Source organism: Ambystoma mexicanum, chromosome 2q (assembly GCF_040938575.1).
Source record: "Ambystoma mexicanum isolate Mex_15411 chromosome 2q, UKY_AmexF1_1, whole genome shotgun sequence".
NCBI lineage: Eukaryota > Metazoa > Chordata > Amphibia > Caudata > Ambystomatidae > Ambystoma > Ambystoma mexicanum.
In genome coordinates, this window is record NC_090924.1 from 600,779,475 (window position 1) to 600,797,066 (window position 17,592).

At 44.9% G+C, this 17,592-nt stretch overlaps 1 protein-coding gene across 2 annotated transcripts in view; it reads left to right on the forward strand.

Moving 5' to 3' along the window:
* Window positions 1-17,592, forward strand: part of TTC21A (tetratricopeptide repeat domain 21A) — a 1,029,691-nt gene that overhangs the window by 861,548 nt on the left and 150,551 nt on the right. For both annotated transcript variants that reach the window (XM_069647746.1, XM_069647747.1), the window contains exon 23: window positions 11,507-11,657. In XM_069647746.1, the coding sequence (XP_069503847.1) occupies window positions 11,507-11,657 (151 nt within the window). The remainder of the gene's footprint in view (window positions 1-11,506; window positions 11,658-17,592) is intronic.

A 17,592-nucleotide genomic window follows, 5' to 3' on the forward strand; every position in this document is an offset into this window, starting at 1 on the left:
TTTGCTAGAGAGTCTGGCATTTCAGACCCACTCCCCAGACTTTGGTTCTTTAACAACTTTTAAACTAATTCAATCTTTTTGCCTTTGGCAGAGAGTTTCCTTTCTTTACACATGTTTCTTAAATAAACAGCAGTGTAACTCAGGAGGGTCTCCTGACTGTGTGACTGTGACTTTCCATTTTAGTGATGTTAGCCTTGTGGTTAGTTGATCCAAGGTAATGGCAGCACTCTAAGTGTTATCCTCAGCGCTGTACACCAGTGTTAGGCAGAACTATATGCAGTACCCTTTGGGAACACCACACACAATTAAGACTACAAGTGACAGTACAAATTCACCTTTGGAACAAGCCCGTACTACACAGTTAAAGTGGTAGCGATGGCTGAGCAGCCAGACTTATCTCAAGAGTAAGTGAGCAGTATCAGATAGTTACACAAAGGACAGAAATGACTATGATTCAGGCAAACACTGACTCAAGGTTTTCAAGTAAAAGAATATACATTTATTTCACTCTTCAGTTGTATAACATTACACTATTATAAGCAGTCTAAAGATCACACTCTAAACACACCACGCCACTTCCCTTAAATTCCAGACAAGTTAAGCTCACAAAATGAAGTGGGAGCAAAATGGCACTCCAGCAATTTAAAAGGGAGGGAAAGACAAAGTTAATAGAAATTAAATCCAACCAACAGGTAAGTAATCAGGGTAATTGAACAAGAGGAACTACTGGGATAGAACTAGGTAGAAAAGGCTAAGGGCCAAAGTCAATGGGTCAAAAGTCTTTTGCTGAAGATCACACAGTTCAGGGTAATTTGCGTTTGTGGCACGGATTCCGGACGAGGTTGGTTGACAGAAAAGTTAGTTCAAAGAGAAGAGAAGGACAAGCCCTCGGATTGGAGAAAAATTTCAAACATTTTCACCGCGGTTGAACGAAATGCACAACCGGATTTGCACAGTATCTTAAAACGGAGAGAAAGCTGTAGCTGAGGCGGACGTTCCTGGTAGTTCCTGCAGGCTCACGGTTCCTGAAGCGACTGTCGGACTGACAAGAAGTAGGAAGACTGGAGGGTCCTGCACTACCCAGGGAAGAAACCAGCAGCAGAGCAAAGCAACAAATAAAAGGTGCGCTCCTTAAAACCCAAGCAGGGTCCGACCTTCCTGGTTATTCGCCCCACTGTAGCGAATTCGACCAGAGGGGGGGTCCTGGCTTGCAGTTTGGGTAAACTGGTTGGTCCCACCACCTCAAGGGAAGAGGTTTCCTGCAGGATCTTCTCTGTCGTCGGATTCTGAAGATTCGGATCTGCAGCATTGCTAACCGGGTCGGTTCAGTCGTTGTAGGGGTCCTCTTCCATCAGCTCCTCGTTGGTTCTTTCGTTCCAGTGACGACTCTGCCTTTCCAGTCCCAAAGACCTGCTTTTTATGTCGTTCTCCCCCATTCATACAGCTTGGCTGTCAATCACACTGTTACGCTCACCTGCTATCCACGGGGTCGCCACTCAGCCCTGGCTGGAAGATTAGCACTCTCAAACCCTCTCCCTTAATAGTGTGTTGGACGTGGATAGCGCCTGCAATACACGAGAACTGGATATAAGGCTTAAATGTCTCTCTTGGATTGATTCCCACCTCCCTCAACCTCGAATTCCTCCCTTAAGTCTAGTCTCTCTCCTCACCTTAATATTAGGTATGCTGTGCTCTCTGTCCTGCGTCTCTGTGCAGGGGCGCGTTGGAGGTGTGGGCGATTGGCGACCTAGTTGCTTCACTGGTGCATTGCCCCGTGTTCGGGTCCAGGCCTGCTGTGACTCCGATTTGCTTCATGAGGTAGGTCCTACTATTTTATGGTCTTTTATCTTCCCCTTTTCCTCTTTTGCCTTTTTGTTGTTATTAATGTCTCTAGTTTCTTTCCCTCAGATGAGTTGGACAGTTTTAGCGTTGCTGTGCTGTATAGGATGAGAATCTCAGCAAGGTAAGTGAATGTGCGGTGCGCAGCGCTTTCTTGCCTTTTCTTTTGCTAAGCTGTGCCTGCGTCGCTTCCTTTGCAGGTCGTTATGATGTTCCGGGCCGCTGTGATTTTCCGCGATCAAAGAGAGACTGCACCTGGTAAGTGGTTTTCAGTGTCCTTGCGTGGCCGTGAGCGAGCGCTCACTAATAATGTCTCTCTTTGTCTTTTTCAGGTTGCTGCAGCATTCTGAAGATGGATGCGGCGTCGTGATGAAGAATCCCCGGATCACGTGTATTCAGGTGAGCAGCTGGTGGTAGTTTGAAGGTGGAAGATTCAAGACCAAAGCCAGGCTGCTACTTACAGGTAAGCGCTGAATAATGGTGTTCTTCTTCCTCCAGATACAGGATTCAGCATGTGTCAGGATTCAAGAAACACTGGAGATCAGAACTGGACACGGTGAGCGTTACGCTGCTAACTGCAGAATAACGCGAAGCATGTGCTGCTGTTTGGGTGTGGCTTATATAGCACAGGTAAAGTAGTTCCAGGTAAAGTAGTCCCAGGCACGGCCACACCCAAAACACTAGACCGCATAGCTCAGTTCTTTGGAATTGAGCAAAGTGAGTGCCTTCATGTTAACTGAAGTCCCAATCCAAATGTTGTCCTTCACATAACAGTATGAGCCCGGTGCCAAAGGCGCCAGGACTGGCTCCAAGAGAGTCCCTGATGGTGTTTTGTGGCCCTTGAGGCCACAATGGAAGCCTGTAACCTGGCCCCAGCGGAAAGGCTGGTTTGGCCATAATGACCAGGGGCATGAATCATGACACACACAGCAGGGTAGCTGTCCTGGCAAGGACAGTCCCCTCAGCCAATCAAACAGGAGTGCGACTTAAGTTACCAAGGGAACCCATGGCATGGGTCTGAAGATCCTCCCTTACATCCTGCCTACCTAGACTTTCAGGCGCTTAAAATAGGGCTTCTGTGCAGAAGCCCGCGAAAAGACAGCGAACAAAGGAATCATTCCCAGTTTGGCGCGCAGAGAAAAACACGAGAAAGACTTTAACAAAAAGAAATGGCGAATAAACGCAGCTAGAGTCAAAATAAAATGCATTTGGTCAAGTGGGTTTATGTTTGTGGCTAATATAATAGCCTAAAACAATACCATGGTTATATAAGATAACCGCGGTAGAAAAGTTAGGGTAGTTACCACTGCCACCAGCCAAGTCCTGATGTAAAGGGAGTGAAACAATGCTCCAAGCGACACAGACAAAAAGGGATACGAATTAACCCTTTCCAATACTCCATGTAAGATGGGTGTACTGGGTCTGTGGTTTAAAGTGACTAAAATAAAGTTAGTGGCAACTTTACCTTTTCTGGGGGACAGTAGTCAGCCCCAGAAAAATGGAGTCAGTGGGAAGTCTCAAAGACGACCCTGTGTCACTGCACTGAAGTGAAGGTGCTGTGTAACACACATGAAAAATATGAGGCCATGGAGTAGGTGAGGCTCCAGTGCTCAAGATCACACAAAAAGTGAAAACACACACAGCAAAACACATGTAAGAGTGGTAAAAAGGCTCACACTCTTACCAGGTGAACAAAATAAATCCTAGAAATCCAGCAAAGCTGCCGAGGTACTCATTAGGCGAGGGAAATCAGCCATTTATGAGAATTCTCCCTAACACCCATACAATTAATTGCAAGGTCCCCACAGATCCAAATACATTTCCTCCCTATGTTGTCTATGAAAAATAGTTTTTTCAAAGTTTGAAAGTATTTGCACATCTATTAGCCAGCCTTCCACAGCCATTATTTTCTAATGTGGCAAACTGTAGTATTTCTGTATTTTGATTGTCAGCTGTTACAATGTTAAGATTTACATTATTCTCACTTACAATACATTTATTCTTACGCACTCTAGATTGTCTCGTATACATAAAGGCCTGTGAGGTGACCTTATTTTTTCATTTATTTAGAACTATTTCTTCCATTGCCAGCAAATCTGCACCTCCCGGGCAGACATCCATTTTATTAGTTGTTTTTTCCACTTCCATGATTTCCTCTTCAGAACCTTGTCTAAGTATATTTTCAGTTTTGGTACCTTGTTCTCTTGCAGTTTTTCTGCCACGATTTATGCTTTTGTGTAGGAGAAGTGATTGCATATCTGATTTGTTTTCTAGCCTTTCACATTTCTCTACTAATGTGGACAATAGATTTTCAAAAACTCTGAACATATCAGTCATTGACATAATGCCACTGCCATTAGGCTCACAAGTAAACTTAGTTTTTTGGGTTTGTTCACCACATGCTCCCGGCCTAGTACTCTCATCATTAATATTCTCGATTTGAGCTATCTGATGAAGTGAGCTACCATGTGGCCCACCCAATTCATTTTCAAACAAGCTTTCTATGTCAGGACCGGTATTATGAGGTGTGGATGTAGAATTTGCATTCTCGATTTCATATTCAATTGGGGGATACCTCAATGGTTCATTTGCCCCATCAACATTTACAGCATTTTCGATATTCTCTACATCCTGCCTTTGGTTATCTCCCACTACTTTCCATGCAACAGTGTCATTATCATCGTCTCTATTCACAGTGTTTTCAGCATGCTCATTAATCTCTATCATAGTGTTTTCTGTCTATACAGAGTTGTCTGCAATGTTGTTTTGTTACCATATTAATTTCAGTTTCCTTTACATTAGTATTCACATCTTCTATATTACAATCACACTCATCCTTACATACTGGGACCATATGATTTGAATGTATCATCACGCACGTCTGATCAGCCATACACACTTCTTTAGAGTTATTGTGAAGTGGACGTTGAGTCGATGTCCCTCGAAGGCCTCTGTCGAGGATGATGTCATCAAAGGCATATAAGGCACACGCAGTGCCCATTGGCCCCAGTTCCATTTTTCTGTGACAGTGAAAGCTTTGAGCTAAATTCAGGGCGCCTCATCTTGGGACGTTGTTACAAAATCCAAATCTTGAGTAAAATGTCTTCCTTATAGATACTGTTGACTCTGAAGTCTGGGTTCAAGAAGTTCAGGGATTGCAGGTCGAAAAAATGTCACTCACCGACCCGCACCCTATTTGCTTGTCGTGCCTCGGAGCGGACCACAACACCTCTGACTGTTCGAAATGCCAGTCTATGATGGGAAAAGCCTTGAGGGAATGGAAGGGGAAACTAAAGGTAGGAAAAATTCCCAAGAAATCTCCTACCCGATCTACGAAACCTTCGAATGAGGAGTCGAGAGGCGACTCTCCTTGGATGAAGAAGGCCAAGCAATCTATGTCGAGGAGTGGCTCACACCACTCTTCTTCATCCTTGAAGAAATCAAGAAGGCACCGTAGGTCACCTTCGTCGTCAGACCTTTCCCCGATAGGGTTCCTTGCACTACTTAAAAGTCCACTCAGGCTGAGTGGGAGGCCCTCAGGGTTCAAATGTTAAACATTTTTGAAAAACAAAGCTATGCTCCTACCAAGCCTTCGAAAGAAGCTGGAAAGGAAAGGTCTCATCTGAAACCCGCACGCACTCGAGCCTGGGTAAAAGGCCTGATCTGCATCGGGAGCCTTCGAGGCTTCAATCCGAAAAACCAAAGGAGTATACGGGACATAAAAAAAATTCAAAGTCGTCGACGCCATCGACACCTTGGATGCCCGACAGACCCTCGAGGTCGATATCACCGCCGAAGCCTTCGACGCGAGCTGCACCACACTTGCCAGCTTCGATGTCAGTACCAAGCGCCCCTCCTAAATCGGCGCCAATAAAGAAAATATCGATGAGTTGGACCACATCGAAGCCTGTTAGTACAAAATCTGACAAAATAAATGCTCAACTCCTGAAGGAAGAGTTCTTTAAATCTCTTACGTCCACATTTGGTTTGCAGTACGGTACACCCAATGTACCAGAGAGTTTTTATCGCTGAATAGTCCAGAATGAAGGACCTTTATGACAACTTGCAGACAGCAAGTGGGTTAGATACCTTGCCTGAACTTGAGTTTGGAAAACCAGAAGCTGGGAGCTTGCAGATGCATCTTATAGACAACTCATTTTGAAAGTGGTCGAATATAGGGGTTGGAGTAGGCCCCCATTGCTCTATGACCAAGACAACCTCACAGGCATTCTGGACAAGGGTCCACAAACTGCTCCTATTTAGCCTTTTCATATGGCACTGCAGAAAAGGGTGGCTAGGAACTGGGAGACTCTGAATCTCATCCGGCAGTCGACAAGAACTTGACAAAGAAATACTGCCCCTCCAGTAGCGACCCTGACTACCTGTCGAAACACCGGAATGTCTGGTGGTGCAGACAGCTACAGCTACTTCTAAACAGGCAGCGTACCCTACCATCCCTCCTGATATGGATGACAATCGCGTAGATGGATGGGCGAGGAAGATATTTTTTGCAGACAGCATGGCACTAAAATCTGCCAACTCCACTTGTGCCCTCGCAAAATTTTCGTATACTCTAATGGACTGTATCTCCATGGCGGCAGAGCACATTCCTGAAGGGGATGAAAGGGACGGCTTCTTAGCAATTGTTAAGGACGGCAAAGAGGCCATGTGCGAGTCCATTCAGTCAGGATTGGATTCTGCGGATACCATCAGCAGATCCATGTCTACCAGCACCGTTAAGCGCAGATTTGCGTGGTTGTGGAAGTCGGGTTTTGCACCTGATGTGCAATCCCTTTGACGGGTCTCATCTTTTTGGCAACAAGGCTGATGAGTGCCTTGACAAGTTGCAGACCTCAAAGGCGGCAGCCAAATCTTTAGGCGCTGCTATTAGGCAACCTCAGCCTTTTCGGGAGGGGTAGATCTTTTCGCTACTACTCCTCAGATGGAAGGGAGAGAGGAATCAGCAGTCAAAGATGCCAGGGGAGATGTTCTTGTGGTGGACGAGTTAGAGGTGCCAAGCCAACTCAAGCAGCTGCCTCCTTACCATCGGCTTCTGCATCAGCCACTGCAAAACCACTCTGAGGTCTTCAGTCACAGCTCACCTGTGGGGGGCAGACTGCCTCAGCATCTAGAAGAATGGCGAGACATTACTTTGGATGCTTAGGCTCTGTAAACTGTAGCCCACGGTTACAGCCTTCCTTTATAAAGAGATCTCAGAACAATCCACCGGGGAACCGGTCTTTGAGGATTCCAGATCCGCTCCTTGTGCAGGAGATTTTAACCCTGCTAGAGAAAGGTGCTATAGAACCAGTACCTATAGCAGAGATGAACAAGGGATGGTACTACCCATATTTTTTGATACCCAAGATGGACGGAGGACTGAGACCTATCTTGGACTTGAGATACTTGAACAAGTTCCTCGGGAAGGACCGTTTCAAGATGGTCACACTTTCTCAGATCCTTCAGGCCCTCCAACTCCAGGATTGGTTGGTGTCATTGGACCTTCAGGATGCTTATTTTCATGTGCCAATCCATCTCAAGCACAGAAAATAATTGAGGTTCGCAGTTCGCGGTTCTCATTATCAATTTCGTGTTCTGCCATTCGGGCTGAACACCGCCTGAGGGTTCTCCCCAAACTGATGGCGGTGGTGGCTGCGAGTCTCGGGTGAGGGGGATTCACGTCTGCCCCAACCTGGACGATTAGCTGATCAGGGCGCATTCTCCTGAACAAGCCTGGGATCATCTCAACGTCACCTGCCACTCTCTTCACAGACTGGGCTTCTCCCTCAATTACAAGAAGTCCCATATGACACCTTCCCAAAAGCTTCAATACATCGTAGTAGTGCCAGATACATCCTTGGGAAAGAGCTCGCCACATTCCTCAGATGGTGACCACATTTCAGAATGCCCACAGTCTACTGGCCTTTGATTTTCTGGGGTTGCTCGGCCTCATGGCATTCTGAATTTTACTGGTGCCAGAGGCTCACCTGAGAATGAGATCCCTTCAGTGGGCTCTAAGAACTCAATGGTCCCAGTTCTCAGGAAAGCTGCCGGACCGACTTCAGATTCCAAACAGGGTCCCACAGGATCTTCTCTGGTGGGCCTGTGAGGACAATATTCTGAAGGGAGAACCCTTTTGGTATCCATGGCCAGAGATTACAGTAGTGACGGACACCTCACATAAGGGGTGGGGAGCCCATGCCAATGTTCTGACAGTCAGCAGTCGTTAGTCACCATCGGAGTCCAAACTACATATCAATCTGTTGGAGCTGAGGGCAATCAGACTAGCACTGAAGGCCTTGCTGCTCTCTGCCTGGTGAAAAAATTTCCTAATAATGACGGCCAAAACAGTGGCCATGCACTACCTCAACAAGAGAGAAGGCGTTGGGTCACTACCACTGTGCAGAGAGGCAATGCAGCTCTGGTACTGGGCAATTCAAGAAGGAATCTCCCTATCAGCAGTTAACCTAGCCGGGGAGGAGAACATGGTGTCGGACGATATGAGCAGGCAGAGCACAGTCTCCCATGAGTGGGAACTAGCTCAGGAAGTTCTTCAAGAGATCTTCACCCTTTGGGGAATGCCTCAAGTAGATCTGTTCGTGACCGAGGTCAATCGGAATTGTGAAAGATATTACTCCAGGAAGTTTCTTCCAAGAGGAGCTCTAGGACATGCGTTCGTTGTGGACTGGGAGTTTCCACTCCTGTACGCGTTTCCTCTGGTCCCCGTCATTCCTCATGTAATCAGGAGGTGGAGAAGGTTTGAGAAACACATGATCCTAATTACCCCAGATTGGGCCAGGAGGACGTGGTACCTGGACCATTTGGACATGTCCTCTGATGCGTCTTCCCCAAAGAGAGGACCTTCTCTCGCTAGAGGGAGGTCGGATTCTCCATCCCGAGGTCAAGACTCTCAACCTTCACGCTTAGTATCTGAAAGGCTGAGATACAACGATTGGGATTGGGATTGGGACGTCACGGATGATGTAATTCAGGTGTTTGTACCGTTGCCGTTGGAATAAGTTTTGCAACTGGTGCAAGGAAAAGAATGTTGATCCTTTTCTATGTACAACTTTTATCCTTTCTCTATCCTTAGCTAATCTGGGTCTCCATATTGGTACCATTAAAGGCTACTTTCCAGTGCTGTTTATTTTTAAGCGCTCGTCAGAGGAATGTTCCTATTTCAAAATTCCACTGGTGAGTCATTTCCTAAAGGGGCTCACTAATGTGTTCCCTCCATCTCCTTTCCAGGTGCTGGTTTTGGGCCTTAATCTGTTTTTGAAACTCCTGATGTGTGCTCCATTTGAACCTCTTCACACATGTCCGTTAAGGTTATTAACCTTCAAAACAATCCTATTGGTAGCTCTGACATCAGCCCGTAAAGTGAGCGAGTTGCAGGCACTTTCATCCAAGCCACCCTTTACCATCTTCAACAATAACAGGGGTGTTATTAAGTGTCAAACCCTCCTTTTTGCCCAAGATCATTTTGGACTTTCATTTGAGTCAGAAAATTGTTCTACCTGCCTTCTACCCCCCATCCTGGCAAGGAAGAGGAAAGACTTCATAGGTTAGACCGGCGGATAGCGTTAAAACTTTTCCATTTCTAGAATGTCTAAGTTGCAAATTGATGACCAACTCTTCATTCGATATGAGGACACAAGCTAGGTCAGGCTGTTCCCAAACAGACCTTGTCTAGATGGATCATTCTGACAATATCAGAATGTTACAGTCTTGCAGGAAAAGACCCTCCTGAAGGTTTAAGAGCTCATTCCACGAGGGGTATGGTTACATCTATGGTCCTTCAGAGGGGCTTACCAATCAGAATTTTTTTTGAAGCGGCAACATGGTCTTCCATACACATGTTAACTAAACATTATTCCCTGGATTGTTACCTTGACCAGGATGGTTCTTTTGGCAAGGCAGTCTTTCGTTCTCTCCATGGAAAATTATGAATTCCAATTCTACTCCCTCCCCCAAATCCAACACTGCTTTGGGAGTATGCCAAAGATGAGGAATATGTGGGAGCACACAATCCATTCGAAGAACAAGTTACTTACCCCTGATAACGTTTTTTCGACTGGATGTTCCTCCCACGTATTCCTCATTACCCTCCCATCCTTCCCCTCAGTAGAATTTCCTGTGCTGTTACAGCTTCCGTTCCATGAAGGCTCAGTACGGTCATTCAGGTGTTTTACGGGCATCTCTGCTGCGAGAGGAGGGAAAAACATAACTGAGGCCAACGGGCGCTTTGTATGCTATATATGCCTTCGATGACATCATCCTCAATGGAGGCCTTCGAGGGACATCGACTCGACGCCATTGACGCACAGCGCCCTCTGCCGAAAATGTTTTCTGATGCAGCTGAAGCTGGACAAGTATCAAAGATGAAGAATATGTGGGAGGAACATCCAGTCGAAAGAACGTTAGTAACTTGTTTATCTCTTGAACAGCACATTCTTCATCATTTGAACTTAATTAGCTGATTTTTGGGTAGTACATGGTCATTGTTTTAAATGTTATAGCAGTGCATGGTTTAGCAATGATTTTAGGTACACACGTTCTACGGCAGCGTCGAAGTTGTCTCGGTTCCTCTAGCTGCATTTCAGGGACAGTGGGGCAGTAGGGCTCACTACATTAGGACAATCTACCTGCAACTCAACCATTTGTTTTACCGGCACAGGCGTAGATACCATAGTCGTGCCGACTCCACAAACACCAACAATCAACACGATATTTGTATCGAACATTTTTGTGTTCTTTCTGCGCTTTGTGGTTAATTGCACCTACCCAATTAGAAATGCAGTTGCTATTTAGTTGCTATGCAGGCAGACCAGAGCTGCTAATACACAATTGCTGGTTTACCACAGCTGATACTTGTGGCGTCTCAGCTCAGGAGGAACTTCGGTCCTCGTGCCTCGTGTAATTTCCTCAAGTTTACCAAATGTCAGCGTTTTGCTTTTGTTATGTTTTCCCTCAACCACCCCAACCCCTTTCTCCAGGGCACAGGGAACAGCGAACAGCACTTCCAAATGCGTGCGGCAGTATCCCTTTGAATGTGCTTCTGGGAGCGGAGCCAACTATATATTTCCCCAAATAGTTGCTGCTTTCCTTGAAGCCAGGTCGCCCAGAATAGCGTCGAGCTCACATAGTAAACAGCACTTGCAAATGGCACTTCCAAATGATTTTAGACCACACTTAAATCCATAGCTTGAATGCCAGTTTGCAATTTAAACAAAATGTACTCTGCACCCCCTCTGGTTTCGAACGGACTGTAAAAAGTGGCATGACATGTTTAAAAGAGAACGATGTTTCCGCATTTAAATGCTGCTATTTGTAATGGGTGGGAAAGCACGAAGCTCAGTGACGTGCACATGCACAATCCTGGCAATATGGTCTTTTGGGATCCATACCTCTGAACCAACCGATCAAGCCTTCGATTATGTATAGATGTGACCAGTCGTACAGTATATGTTACTGAACACCCTGGTTTCAAACCAATGTGTTCAACACAATCAAAATTTCAAGCAGGGCATCGCTTATTCTAGAACTTTTATAAGTTTACATATTTGTTATGTTCACAGGAGTATTTTTACACAATGTACTGTTTTCTGTGTAAGGTTCACACTGTCATTGTTCTAGTGATGTCATAAGAAGTCTTTTTTCTCTACAGATAACTTCATAGTGATGAGCAAGCTAATCGATCTGTTGAGGCGAAGTGGCAGCCTTGATCAAGCGCCAGCCTTCTTTGACATGGCATTGGCCAAATCCACCCGAATTCCGATGGAGCCCGGCTTTAACTACTGCAAAGGCCTTTACTACTGGTATATTTTGCCACATTTTATCTGTGCGAAATAATGTGAATTGGGTTGCTGGATGTCATTTCTATGTAAATATAAATGAGCCCAAGAAGTCAGGGAAAACTCGGTATGGCTTTTTGTGATATCAGATGAAGGTTTATGCAGGGCGGGGTGTTAATGGCAACCAGGGGAGTTGCTAGGTCTGGAAAAGACCCGGGGCTAAGCTGATGTCGGAACTGTTGGGACTGGGGGCTAGCTGGCCTTTTGGCTGTAGCTCCTGAGATTCTATCCGGGGCTACAACCAAAAGATCAGGGGCTATAGCCCCCTTAGCCCCCCCCCTAGCAACGCCGCTGATGGCAACGTTTACCATCACAACCTGTCAACCTTCAACCTGACAACATTGTTCTTGATGACATAAAATGTGGACATTTGAACCTGGCTGAGGAAGGTGTGGACGACTTAAGAGTCCATCCATCCGGGCACTGAATGCCTTCAAGTGGACGAGGTTCTGTTCCTAGTGCCAACAGAAATGGCGCACCCAACTATGTAACAGTCAGGAACAGTACTACACTTTCTTCTTTAATAAAGCTCTTGTTTTTCTTCTACAAAAGTTCATGTGACAGGTTTTACTGCAAGCAGGAAGTCCCTATCTCAGTCTAGTGAGTAAACATTTTTTTTAAGGTGCTCATAAAGGTCTACCCTCCTATAAGAAAGCCCTCTCCTCCCCGGGATCCACATCTTATCCATTCAAACTGATGCACAAACCTGAGCTGCAGCTTTTATCATTGAAGTATCCTTTGTGGTTGGGATGGTACCAGCTAGGAGAGTTACGGACATCCAAGCCCTATGCTCCCATGAACTTTACTCCGTTTCCCATAGGTGTTATGTACTCCCTGGGCTTCACCATAAACTCCGACCCGAGGTTATCTTTGAATATCACAGTAATCATTCCATTTCGCTACCATAATTGTTCCTGGTCCATCCTTTCCAGCAGAGACATCTCTGGTAGCCCCGAATCTAGGAAGCACACTTTGCTTTGTTATGATGTTTAGAAGACCAAGGACAGCAGGAAATCAAAACCTGTTTTGAAAAATGAACCAGCAGACGTGCCTTCCCCTTTGCTATCAGAACGCTAACAAAAATTGGCAAAGCCAACAGGTTTTGGCTATGAAATGCCAAGTTTGGCATTCAATTCCCCAATAATATTATCCTATGCTTGGCGTAGCCACCATATGGTAAAATATAAACCACATATGCTGCTGCTGCCAACATATGCCATAGATTCAAACGTGTGTAGTCATAATCATGGAGGGACTACTGAGTAAGTTGGAGGTCACAGAATACTTTTGTAACTGTAGTATATGTGTATGATATGATAGGTTATTTATAACTCCCTGTCCACTATTTCCTTATTACGTTACGGCATCAGAACTCACTTGTAATAAGAACATGTGGCACTACACCCGCGTAATAGTTCATCATAGGTCGAGTAGCAATATAAGTCTTGCAACCGTGCATTTCTCCCCTCTCAACTATATGCCAGGCAGAGTCAGCACATTGCTCCAGTAACATGACCAACAACTGCGTCCCACCTTCTAAAATGTATTCAAAGAAAGATCTCCAATGGTTAAACTGCTGGGCCTAATGAACTTTGGCAGACATGGAAAGTGTCCGGGGTATAAACAAAGTTGGTTGGTGTGTTTTCACACTACATTGTGAACGTGCAACATCTCCACTAACTCTAAATGAGCTCATCTTTTTCGCACATCCCATGGAGAGAGTGTCATCTAACACGGTTTGGCTGGGAAAGAAACCCAACAATTTCACTGGTAAAAATGAGTGTGAACAGTTACATCTTCATTTAATTAACCTTTCCCAGAAAGTTGCTGACTGTACACAGTCTCTTCCAAGAACGCTGTTTAGCACCACATCCTTGTGCCCATCCCTTCACTCATGAAGTGAACGAAAACCAATTAAAACTGCAGAAAATGGAACAAGCACCAGTGATTGCTTAGTTTATTTTCAAAGTGTACTAAAGGAGACATGGAGTGCAATCCACTGTCTATTTGGTAGGATTGGATTATGGACACTCAGAATGCTCTCATTCATGGGTTTATTGCAATTATTTAATATTTGCTAGGTTCTCAATATTGTATACCTTACTTTTAGAATTCATCGAAAAGCTTGTATTATAATACATAAAATACACCCAACTGTACATTTTCGAATTATATTAAAAGTCACCTCAGAGTTCTGTGATCTTGTAAAGACACTCAGTCTATAACATTGTAAATCTATAGGGTCACAGAACTCCTTGATGCCTTGCAATGTCCTTATAATGTACGTCTGGAGGTATGTTATACCCTGGGTTGACATCATTATTAGCAGCCTTCAAAGAAATGGCACTGATGAACATTGAGACAAGGGCACGCTATTTCCAAGACAAAATAAATAATTTATGATAAAAACTAAAAAGAAGAAGAACCTCTTAAGTCCCAATTTAAAGAAAAAGCTTCTAAAAAAAATAAAACAGCAGATCAGTGATCAAGAAATTGCAAAGTCTTGACATTAATTCCACTTTTGGTGATTTTGTCCTCCTGCCCCTGAAGAAGTATAGCTCTAATTACCAGGATTATGAAATATTTTAAAAACCAAAACCGCTTAATATTTTTCCATTTGTCTGCTTGGCTTACCTGGGAGTTCTGCAAACCTAAGCACACATTCTACAATAAGATCATAGAAACAAGACAGAGAACAGGATGAGTTAATATACGTTCCAAACCCCTAAAATATACCAACTCATTTGGAAAAACCATGGGTTTATAAAATCAACTCCGAAAATTCCAGTACAAAAGGACATCACTAGCTAAAAACAAAAATGCCTATAAAGCAGCATTTCAGAGGCACGATATTAATATCTTCAGAAATCTTTGATCAAACAGATTTATTAAGGTAGTGAGTTCCAAGGTTTTACTGATTACTAATTCAGCTTTGAGGTACGTTTACATCTAGTACCCTCGAGTCGTAATGACTTGCTGTCCTCTAGAGCCTCCTTAGATTTTCAATTTGCCAAATAGGCATATAGCGGTCTGAAAATAGTGTTTTATAAACAATAAAGATTATTTTAAATGCAATACTTTGTTCCATAGGAAGCCAATGTTTATCTTTCAAAACAGTGTGACCAATCTAGCGATATCGCCACTGACTCTCTGGAGGAAAGCTTCTCTTATGTGCCCTGGGAAGGGCAGAAGCGACCTGACACCGACCCTGGGGGTGGCTGTCTGTGGGAGGATCACACGGGGGAAGCAAACTACAGCGAGGTAGGAACATCATAGAGCAACATAATCTGGCAACCATAAATCCCAATGATACACATACACCTTTACAACCCACTTGTATGACCTACTGTAATGCCAAGTAAGAAACCCCAGGCTTTTTCAACCAAATGCCTTGTATTTCTTCTCCCGATCCCGCATTTAAGTACCGAGACGAGGAAGAAAGATGGAGCAAAGATGTCTAGAAGCGGTAAGCCAGTGCCACGTTCTTGTCTTTGGAAGGTTTTGACTAATGCTGGGAAATTTAAAACAGCCACAGCAGGTAGCAATGGAGAGAGAGTGTGGCAGAGCCCGAGGTTGTCAGCAACGTGTGCGAACGCCGAAAAGGACGCCAGAAGTGAGCAGCTTGTGAATCGCAGTGCAGAGGCTCAATCGGTGTGAGACATAACCGAACCTAAAGCAGCCTGCTGCCAGGAGCCACCTGGAGAAAGAGAAACCAGAGCAAAGACTGACCAGCTGACAGGACAGACGCCTAGTAAGCAGACTGAATGAGAAGCCAAAGAGGAGACGCAAGGAACGCCAGGGACACCCAGTACCCCAGGGTGACGGAATGGGTTACCGGAATGCCTTGCAGTGAATGTCGCATCACGCAGAGTATGCGAGAGGAAGTCACTGAAAGCAACAACAGAATTGATATGAATGAGAACATTGGTAAAAGCGGGTCAGAGACCCAATATTCCAAAGGAAAAAGTGATGTGTATAAGAACATTGTTAAAAGTGAAACGGAAAGCCAAAACCGTAAAAGAGGAACTGTGATACTTAAGAACAGAGTGGAAAAGGGGTCGGAGACCCTACCCTTGGAAAGGAGTTATATAGTAAATATGAACTATGTTGAAAAGGGGCCAGTGACCCAACTGTGTAAAGCTGTTGTGAAGTGGTTGAAAGAGAGAGTAATTCCCCTTTTGTAATGGCTTGACAGGTGAAGAACAATGGTATGGAGGGTTGTCCAGAGCAATGCCAGAGGTTAAGATTAATTCTAAACCTTCCATCAATCACCTCTTTTGTTTTGCTTTAGTCAACCCGAGTGGGATGGGAATGCCCAGACTTGGGCCCTGTGCCTGGGGGCCTAGGGACCCAAGCTACTCCTCACTGATAAGGCCCAACAATGTCGAAACATGTCGGGGGATGCTTGTGGTCTCATGCAGAAGGGATGTGACCAAGCAGATTGGACTGGACTGTCCCTTATCGGGTGGGACCAAGCCTGATTTCCATATGATCTTTTCCCTTTTGTAATGGCTTGGTAGGAGAAGAACAATGGTCTGGAGGGTTGCCCAGAGCAATGCCAGAGGTTAAGATTAATTCTAAACCTTCCAGCCGTCACCTGTTTTGCTTTGCTCTAAGGATAATACCCTATGATCGGACCATGTTTACCTATTGGTCATTTTTGTTTTCCCTATTGTAATGAATCAATGGAATTTGTCCCTTCTGCCCAAGTGGGATCATCCCCTGTGACGCTATGGAGGTGAACCCGCTCCGCAAGACCCTCCCTAGGGGTTGAGGCAAGTGGGACCTCACCGGGAGAGACTCCCCTTATGGGGACAAGGACTCCCGTTCCCGTTAGGAACTGCCTAAATGATACACCGAAGGGGCCTAATATGGAATAACAGACCTACAAAAGAATATACAATACCAATATTTGTATGCATAGAGAACTAACATATGGGGATTCATTACGAGTTGGGAGGTAGTCTGGTGGTAAATCCACCAGAATACAGCCCAACTTAATTACTGTTACTGCCACTTGGTCCGGGGGAATTACCTCTGGATTACAAGTGGTGGTGGCAGTGTATATTCCCATTTTGGATGAGTCCATAGGACTCTATGGAGCTTTTTTTGCGGAATTACCACTGCAGTAATTTCGCCGATTTTGCTGATTTTTCAGCGGCGAGTTGGAGGATTCACCTCCAGCATGATGCTGGAGGTGAATCCTCCACTCTGTTGCCATGCTTGTACTATGGCGGTGCGGGAAAAGTGGCGGTAGTTCCATTAGCACCAATTTTTTACCACACTCCCATACTTGCAATGAGGTCCATGGTATTGTCAACAAGAAAGAGAATGTATTACTTTAAATGGAAATCCCCATTTAACTGGTCTGAGGAGGCTGGAAAGTCAGTCAGGGAAGATGTTTCACCTGAGAGGGGAGGAGACTCTACATCCCACTCAGCCTGTGAGTTTGGAGACTGCTCCTTAGGCTAAAGCGCAGCACTGGATGCTGTAAGAGTGTAGAAGTCAGAGATCAAGGCACTGGTGGCATGGTTTTGGTAGAAGACTTTTATTCAATACAAACAGAGGGTTGGGGAAATGCCTTTCATTCCCTAACACTAAGAGGAGGTTCCCTGCTTTAAAATAATATCCTAAGGAGTCGGTCAGGATGTCCAAATAATATATGTCCACCATTGTGTCCAAAACCTGCTTCTAGCCCTCACGCTAAGAACTAAAACTAAAGTGAAAGGATTTTCTTCTTCAAAGTTTCTAACTCCTAACACAACATTCCAGAAAGTGCACAAATAAAGTTCTAATTGTCAAGAAACTCTTTCCCTTCTTTACATTTGCTTCTGAGTTCACAAAAGGTTGGAGTAAGTGTTTCCTTTCCCCTCTCTTCTTCTTTCACAGCTTACCTGGT